The sequence below is a fragment of the Leucopleurus acutus genome (assembly GCF_964270905.1).
Source record: "Leucopleurus acutus genome assembly, chromosome: 19".
NCBI classification, from domain to species: Eukaryota; Metazoa; Chordata; class Mammalia; order Artiodactyla; family Delphinidae; genus Leucopleurus; species Leucopleurus acutus.
The window spans coordinates 24,219,684-24,228,355 of record NC_139161.1 but is presented as its reverse complement, the minus strand read 5'-3'; the positions used below and the strand labels follow the sequence as shown (position 1 = coordinate 24,228,355).

Here is an 8,672-nt window from a genome sequence, read left to right as displayed (position 1 = left end):
TCAGTGCTGGTCCAGGATGAGGGGCACCCGGGCGCTGTCCACTTGTGGGGGCAGCCGCTCGCCTGTGCGCACATTGAACATGGGCAGGGTTGAGAGTGGCCGGGGCACCTCTCGGCTAGCTGCCATCTGTCGCAGCTCCTCTGTATTCCCACGGATGGTGCAATGGTGGACCATCTGGATACTGGGGACACAGGGCCAGCAGAATCATCAGCTCTGGGAGTCAGCACCCACTTTGGGGTCCAGCCTGGCATTATCTCTGAGCCACCCTGAAGTCTTCCCCACCTACAATGTGTGGGGAGACACACACGGGATGGGTGGGGGAGGACAAACAGGAAGTTCTATGGTGTCAGCTTAGTGTCCAGTGACTGAGGCATGGGGTCTGGGTGCAGACATCCTGGATTCAAAGCTATGTGTCCTTTGAAAGTTGCTTAACCACTCTGTGCTCCAGTTTCCTCAACTGTAAAATGGGGATAATAATAGAACCTACCTCCTAGGATTGTTTTGGAGATTAAATGAGAAAATGCAGGCTGGGTATTTAGAAAAGTGCCTGGCACATGGTAAGAGTTCCTGAGATACTAAGACATGAATAGATACCTACAGTGGTATTTATTACCAGAAGCCAGTGTTTGCTGGGCTCTATATTGTTTTTATATTCTGATGGTGATCCCCTGTGTCCCTTCTAGCAATCAGTTCCCTCTTCTAATATTCTCTCCCAGCACCGAACCTCCCTCCCCTCCCCGTCATCCCCATCTTAGTCTGGCAAATCTACCTCCTTCACCTTTTCCTAGATTTGCCCAAGTTCTTTCCTGCTGGGCTTTGACTGCCTATATTTTGGACCCTCAGACCTGGGCTCCACTCCCTCTGTAACTTGACCCCCTCCCACCCTGCCCCAGGCTGTCCCCAGCATTGCTTAGCTCCAGACACACACAGAGTCTTGCTTCCTGTCTGTGTTTCGGACCAAGGCTCCTTGAGGCTGGAATGAGGTCCCACCCTCACCGGACTGGAAGCCCCAGCAGCGCCCAAAGGACTGACTACCACCCCCTTTAGTAAGTCCTACCTGAGCTCTAGCTCCAGTTTCCCCTAAGAAGACTGAGCCTCGTTCTCATGTGACGTTCTCATGGGCTTGCTTTCTGCTGTCCAGGAGCAACTTTAGTTCGTTTTGAGAAGTAGGGTAGGGTAGTACAGTGGTTAAGCATGAGAACCTGCTTTGGGTCTGAGTGTGAGTTCCACTGCTTACTGGCTGTGTTACCCCGTGTAAGTTACTTAACCTCTCTGTGTCACCATTTCCTCGACTGTAATGCAGTTGTTGTATGAATTAAGTGAGTTGATGCAGAAAAAACATTTACATCTACTGGTCAGCATGCAGCAAAAGATAGCTATTATTGTGGGGAGACTTCCATTGCTATTATTATCGTTGGTGCTGTTTTATTATAGTAGGCCCACTGATAAACTTGGCCTCCAGGGGAAGGATGTTTCCGAGCCCTTTTACATGAACCCACCCACATTTGTGGGCTCAGCCTGGAGACCTTTTCCCAGACTACCTGGTTGCTGGGTCAGACAAACAACAGGGACTTTTCAGTACAGACAATAAGAACTGGTTTTCTTAAAGGGGTGGGGGCCCCAGGCAGGGTGGAAGCAATCCTACTTACTGCTGGATCACTGATCAAATCTGGGAGGAGGAAATGATCCCTACCCATGCCCGTGTCTCAAGTCGTGGACACAGACTCCAGCTAGAGCCTGAGAGATCGGACTACAGAAAAGTTTTTCTAGCTTCCTACTGAATGTGCCGGGGAGGGTCAAGATGAGCTATTGAGTCTGGAATTTGGCAAGCAGAGTTGTCCAAAACACAAGTTTCCATTAGCAGGCAAGGGGAGGCTGAGAGGGGACGGGAGCAGGAAGCGTGTGGCAGCGGAGGCAGCCTGGCAGGTACTGATCCCTCCGGTGGGGGAGGCCTTAGTTGATGGGCCTCCTCCCCACTCCCAGCCCCACATCTGGGTCTCATTACTCTAGTAACACACACAGGTGGAAAAACGTTCTGCGGACAGTTTTCCAGAGCAGCAGCAGAAGTCAGACCCGCGGTGCCCTCCTCCGCAGTCCTTCCACATCAGCACTTGGGCAGAAAAACCAACTGGCAGGCATTCTCCCTCTCCACACACGCACGCACGCACGCATGCACGCACAGCCCCTTGAGCCCTGATTCTGACACACAGATCACAGGAGAGGGTCATTGGGCTGGAGGTTGGGCTAGAGGATGTTCTGACCAATAAAATCTGACGTAGGTGAAAAACAGGCAGCAGAATCACAATTTTGGATCATTTGAAAAATGAACCTGAACAGGCAGAAAGAAAAAAAATAGGATTTTGTAGAAATAAATCAACACAAAATCCAAACCAACAAGGGCTGATACTGCGCGCGCGCCCGCGCACACAGGGTAAAATTGGTTATTGACTCGAAACTGATGGAGGAAGCATAGTTTCCTGACACCAGCAGAGCTAGAAAGTTGACCCAGGAAAGGCAGACCTGGTGGAAGTAACTGACCAGAAGAGAATCCCCGCAGTGGCAGGAGAGGACACTCATCAAATTTGGCACAGGCCCCCAAATTAAGAAATAAAATCCTCCTTGTAAAATTTACATAGAAAATCACTGATCCCAGTGGGGGAAAATTCTACCAAATAAAAATGAAAGCAGAAAAAAAGCAAATCTTTTTCATTGCTTTGTGTAAAAAGTTGATCAAGGAATTAAATCGACTTAGATAGATCAAGGAATTACATTTATGTTCACTCAGGGACATTTATTCCCCATAAAAATTCAAAAATGTTGGTATAATTCTGATTCTAAAAATGTATTGTTTAACCCAATGGATTTATATGGTGGGGTCAAAATGGGGGGGTTAAGGCGCCCTAGAGTCAGCTGGCGAGAACATACACACCCCGTGGGTCCACCTGCTTGGCTCACTCGGCCACAGCCCTTCTCCCCAGGCTCCCTGGCATGTCAGATGCCCACACTACCTGGCGTCTGCCCCACCCAGGGGGGAACAACGGGGCTCCTGTGACCCTCACAAGATTCTGGTGACCTCACAATGCTCCCCTGAGGTCACCACAGGGATAACCTTACCATCCTCTGCACTTGAGGCACAGCTCTGCTGAGGCCAGCGTGGGTGACCATCCTTAGCCCTCCTTCTGGCCACCCAGGGAGGGCAAGGCTCCGGCCAGAGCCCTACAAGGAAGCCTCTGAGGGAACCAGGAACTGGGACGCACCTCCTCCACCGAGGAGTAACTCAGGGGAGACTTCCAGCCACCATCCTGGAGGTCCTCGCACCCAGTTCCCTTCACTGGCCCCAAGAAGAGATGAAGAAAGACACTTCGCTGCCACCCCCATCTGGGCCCTTGGCCTCAAACAGTGCCCTGGGTGCAGTCCAGCAGGCCAGCACGTCCGGACTCCCGAGCGAGAGAGGGACTGGGTGCCACGCCTCCTCCAAAACCCACCGGAAGCCCAACATATCCAAAGTGATCCTGGGGGTCATGGCGAGCAAGGGGGCGCGCAGGCGCGTGTCCCTGGCTACCCTGAGGAAGGCCGTCGCCACCAGCGGCTACAACATGACCCGCAGCGCCTGGCGCTTCAAGCGAGCACTCAAGAGGCTGGTGGACAAGGGCATACTCAAGCAGGTGACAGGCAAGGGGGCCACAGGCTCCGTCTTCATGGCCAGCAAGCATGCCTCCAAGTTCAAGCCCGAGGCAAAGAGACGGCAACGGCAGCGGCAGTGGCAGTCGGGGCAGCGCCGGCCTGGGCAGCGCCGGTTGCCCATGGGCTCCAAGCAGGGGCACAAGAAGCTCGCCAAGGGGGTTCGCAGGGCGGCCAAATGCTGCCACAGTTAACCAGGAAGGCTGGGCAAGCAGGGAGGGCTGCCAGGCCCGCCACAGGCTCAGTGCAGTGGGGATAAAAGGAGCCTAACATTTCACACCTGCCTCCTGGAATCTCTGGGGTTCAAGGGAGAGGGACAGAAAGAGGTCTGGAGGCACAGAGGACAGGGAAGGCCATGGGTGGGGAAAACCTGGGCAAAATAAGAGTGAGATAGATTTGGGAAGGGCTGGAAGGATTGAAAGCACCCAGATATTAGCTGGTCCAACCGCATCATCTTGCAGGTGAAGAAACGGAGGCCAGAAAGAGTCACAGTAACTGTGTGGCAGAAAGCAGCCTAGAACCCAAGTGTCTGACTCCCAGCGAATCATGGTTGTGTGTGTGTGTGTGCGCGCGCGCGCGCACGTGCACGCGCTGGAAGCCTTTTAAGTTGCTTTCTAAAGTTGCTTCTAAAATTTCTCCCAGGGTGGCAGCAGATCCCTGAAGCTTGGCTAGGTCTCCTCTCTTGTCCCACTTTAGGCTCCTCCATGGAGGCCAGAAAATGAGAAAACCAAGCCAGGACAGGTCGGGCCCAGCGCCCAAGCAGCCGAGGGCTGGAGCGCACAGGCCGAGGGTAGCTTCATCTCCCAGAGTAATTTGGCTTGTCTGCTGCTCGTGGAGGTTGGAGGGTCCAGCCTGCCAGTCTAGGAGACCTCCCACCCAGCCCCAGATTTCCCCTACTCACTCAGAGGTGGCCAGGTCTCTCTTCAACCTGGAAGAACAAGGGAGGGGATTAGCTATTATCCACAGCCCCTCCCGGTGCCAGGCCAGGCAAGGGGCCCTTCCTCCCTTCCTGGCTGAGGACTCTGCTCCCTGAGGGATCTGGGTCCCCACGTGGCACCAGTGCCACAAGGAATCCCACAACGTGAGCACCAGCCCCAGTGCCCTCCCTGCCCTCAGCCCCCACACTCACCGTCCCTCCCGCCGGCAGCACATAACGTAGGCCAGGAGCAGGGTGAGCAGTAGGGCCACCAGCAGGGGCACCAGGAGGGTGACCAGTGCGTCGGTCAGGAATTCTCGGGCTGTGGCCTCGGTGGGTGGGCAGAAGAACGGGTCGTGCTCCAGGATCCCATCACCTGGCGTGGGTACCTCGTCTGCCGGCTCTGGCACTGACTTGTCCACCTGCTCAGAGAGCCCAGGGCTGACCCAGGAGTGGATGGCCAGACACAGAGAACCTCAGGGCGCAGGGCAGGAGTTCTGGAGCCAACCTGCTCCATGCAACTGCAGGGATTCCTCCTGCCTGGCCTCCCCCAGCTCATGTGACCGAGCAGAACAAGCACTGGTCTAGGTGCCAGGAAAGAAATTCTAGGAGAGGCAGGACCGCACAACGGTTAGAGCACAGCTCTCATGTCTGACTGCCTGGGTTTGAATCCTGTTTCAGACAAGTGCTATGCTGCAATGACTTACCCCTAGGTGCCTCGGTTTTCTCATCTGTAAAGTAGGGACGCTAATAGTGGTCCCTGTCTCCTGGGTGGTTGTGAGGATAAAACATGTTGATTGCATAGTGCATTGCCCATGGCAGGTGCTCAAGAATGTTGATTACCAGTTCCTGCCTGTGCTGTCGGTCAAGTCACAGGAAGGGTTCCTAGCCCTGGGAATAAGATCTCTAGGGACCCTAGACCCCTCAGCTCAATATCCCAAAGAGCAGTAGTGAGCATCTTGGGTTTATAACATGGGGGTGAGAGCTATCTGTCCCTTATTTTAGGCCAATTTGCTGTGACACCTTAGAGGAAAATAGAGCTGTCACACAGAGGCCCCAGGTGGAGAAAGGAGTTTGGAACCATCCTGCGGGAGTGATTGTTCTAGCTGTTCCGTTGGGCACAGCTGGGGCTCCAGGAGCGGGTGATCCCTTGTCTGGATCATGGGCTCTGTTGCCCTCTTGTGGAAGAAGGTAGAACATGTGTGTGCGCACGCGCGCGCGTAGATAATTGAAGAAACGGAAATGGGATGGGATGGGGATGGAGGAGACCGTGATGGGGGCCATGCCCCGCCCCCACCCCTAGAACCAGGGTCCCTCCTCACCAACAACACGTTGCACCAGTCAACTCGGAAGTGAGGTGCCAAGGTGTCATAGCAGGACAGCAGTGGAGGCTGGCCCTGGGCACAGCGAGCTTGGCTGTCCGGGGATGCCACCATCTTCAGGCAGGTGGAGAAGGGTGAGGAAGAGCCCACCTTGATGTATACCCTGGGCCCAGACAGAAACCACTATCAGAAAATTGGGGGTATCACTGGGCACTGGAGATTTGAGGGTTATGGTCACCCTGAGATCTGGGGTTATGGTGAGAGTACACAGAGCACCCATCTTCTGGGGCCTTGGCCCCCGGGAATGTCCTTTGATGGATGGATCTATCATGTCCTTATGGGCACCAGGAAGTGCAGAGTTCAGGGTAACTAGGGTTTGGGCCCAGGAAGGGCAAGAGGGAGGAGATGAGGGGGTGGCCAGAAGGAAGTGGACAGTGATGTGATGCTGGGAAGTAAAGATGAGCACGGTGAGCGTGCAAGTGGTAAAGCCCCACTTGGAAGTTAGGGAGACCCATGTTCTATGCCCACCGCCTAGACATAAGGCAAGCTGCCCCCTCCTCCAGGAAGCCCTCCTGGGCTGCATGCCTACCCTTCCTTGCGGCCCTCGATAGGAAGGGGGACTCGGCCCCCACGGTCCAAGGCAGAGGTGATGTTGAGCAGCTGGAGTTCCCCTGGCTCCCAGAGCCCCCCCAAGGCTGTGAGGAAACGGCCGGCAGGTGTCGAGGGCAGCACCTCCTCTACATCATGGCTGCGCACCAGGAACTCAGCCTGGTATGGTAGCAGGGGGCCTGGGAGGGCCAGGTGGGCACCTTAGGCCGCACCCAGCCCCCAGCCCTGCGTGGATCCTTCCTAAGCCTCCCCCCATCCAAGCTGGTCCCCGTATCCCCTCAGCTCCCTTCCTTCTTCCCTAATACCCCCTATATCACAGGCCTCAAACGCCCTTCCTCCACACCCACAGCCTCAATTACTCGCCCAAGCCTCCACCGTCTATCAGCAGAGCAGCCGAGAATACAACTCCAGAGTCTTTCCAGGGTGCCCTGCTCCCCACTACTCACTCTACACCCGCCTTCCAGGGGAGATCCCCCAAGACTGGCATTGGTGGGGTAGGGGTGGGGCGGGGCTGGCGGTACCTTCTGGGTCTCCAATCAACAGCACCAGCCTCTGCCGGCTGGTGTCAAAGCTGTCCCGATTGTAGGCTGTGACCTGGAGGATGCGGTAGAGGGCTGAGAGGTGGGGTTAGGAGAGAACCTAACCCCTAACCCCGGGTGGTGCGGCTGGGCCTGGCGGGAGAAGACTGAGATAGCCCACCAAATTAGAGGCATGTGAGTCACGTAGATGAGTGAACGCCGGGTCCCTGTTGCAAGCGACACAGCCCACTGGGGCCCCTACTGGTACCTCGATGACCTGGCGTCCGCGATCTGCTGGGGTGGGGGCGCCATAGAGAAAGCCAGGCTGGTGGGGGCCGCGCTGGGCGTAGCGGAGCCACCTGGGCAGGTCTGGGTGTCCCTGGAGGTGGGCGTGGTAGGTGATAGGGACGGTGGCTGGGACAGCTGGCGGAAGGGAGGAGAGGGGATTGGAGACACAAGAGGAGCCTTCACCAGCCCTGGGCCAGGCGCCCCCAGCCCACCCCGGTGCCCCTCAGGCCCCTCTCACAGACGACGAGTTCAGGAAGGTGCAGGAAGTTTTCGCGATCCAGGGTGTGTACAAAGACGCGGCCCACGAGCGGGTGCAGGGTGGTCTGCTGGGCCTCGGTGCGCCCCAGCCCTGCCAGGAGACCTGTGGGGACCCACGACCCCCAGACACACGGCCCAGCCTCAGTCCTGGCCAGGGAATAAGGTCCCCTTTTCCACCAGCCCCTAGTGGCCCTGAGGGAGTGGAGACATGTGTGAGAGGAGGCAGATGGATTTGCTGGCTCCCAGGCAGGATGGGTTGGGGCCCTGGCTGTGCCGCACACTTTAATCAGTGACAAGACCCAGACCTTAGTTTGCTTTGGATTCACGGAAGCCCCTCACTCCTCATTTTGGGCCTCCATTGAGGGTCACAATGGGCAGGGACTGATGTCTGGCTGAAAGGGGTGTGGGGTGTGTGAGTGTGTGTCTGTGTGTGCAAGTGTGTGTGTGTGTTAAGAGCACTTGGAAAAGACCCCCAAGCTGACTGTGGGAGGCTGGAGGGGGTTGGAGGGAGGGAGAGGTAAGGACCCCTCGGAGGAGGCAGGTAGCCATTCTGGGGCCCCCACCCGCCTCCCCTAATATACAGAGGGGAGAGGGCCCACACTGGAGGCCACTAGGAGCTGAGCAAAGGGGAGCCTGAGCCCAGAGCCCCAGGGAGAGGACTTGCCCCAGTGACCCTCACACTCTCCCAGGGCCAAATTTAGCCTGGACCCAGAAAGAAGCCAGCCCATTAAAGGGCCCATGGCGCTCTGGGCCTGTGCAGTTAGGCCCAGCCTAGCCTAGGACACCTTGCCCCTCAGAGTTCCCAGCCAGCACCCCATATCCCAGCTCCCAGCCCCAGTTCCCTAGAGCCCCATCTGCTGTGGAATTATACCCCAAAGTCCCTGTGGCCTTTGCCTCACCCCGACCCCCAACCCCTCCCCTGAGGAACTTCTCACCCCCCCCAACCTGGACCTCTCCCCTGAAGAAGACCCCAACTTACCCACAAGGAGAGAAATCCAGATTAGCACTGCTGCCATGGCTGTCCCAACCTGGCCCTGCCTGTGAGTGACAGAGACAGGAGCAGGGAGCAGGGAGGAGGGA

At 56.5% G+C, this 8,672-nt stretch overlaps 2 protein-coding genes across 2 annotated transcripts; one reads left to right on the top strand and one right to left on the bottom strand.

Moving 5' to 3' along the window:
* On the bottom strand, positions 1–8,672 carry SGCA (sarcoglycan alpha; the record flags this gene model as incomplete). Its single annotated transcript, XM_082860905.1, has 9 exons — positions 8,572–8,672; positions 7,573–7,695; positions 7,315–7,469; positions 7,050–7,122; positions 6,509–6,707; positions 5,920–6,082; positions 4,811–5,019; positions 4,583–4,609; positions 1–181 (listed from the first exon to the last, which is right to left on the bottom strand). The coding sequence occupies exons 1-9, from the start codon at positions 8,606–8,608 to the stop codon at positions 1–3; spliced, it is 1,167 nt and encodes a 388-aa protein (XP_082717031.1). The 5' UTR covers positions 8,609–8,672.
* Positions 3,348–3,875, top strand: LOC309975907 (histone H1.9-like; the record flags this gene model as incomplete). Its single annotated transcript, XM_082861257.1, has 1 exon — positions 3,348–3,875. One exon carries the CDS (start codon positions 3,348–3,350, stop codon positions 3,873–3,875), a length of 528 nt encoding a protein of 175 aa, XP_082717383.1.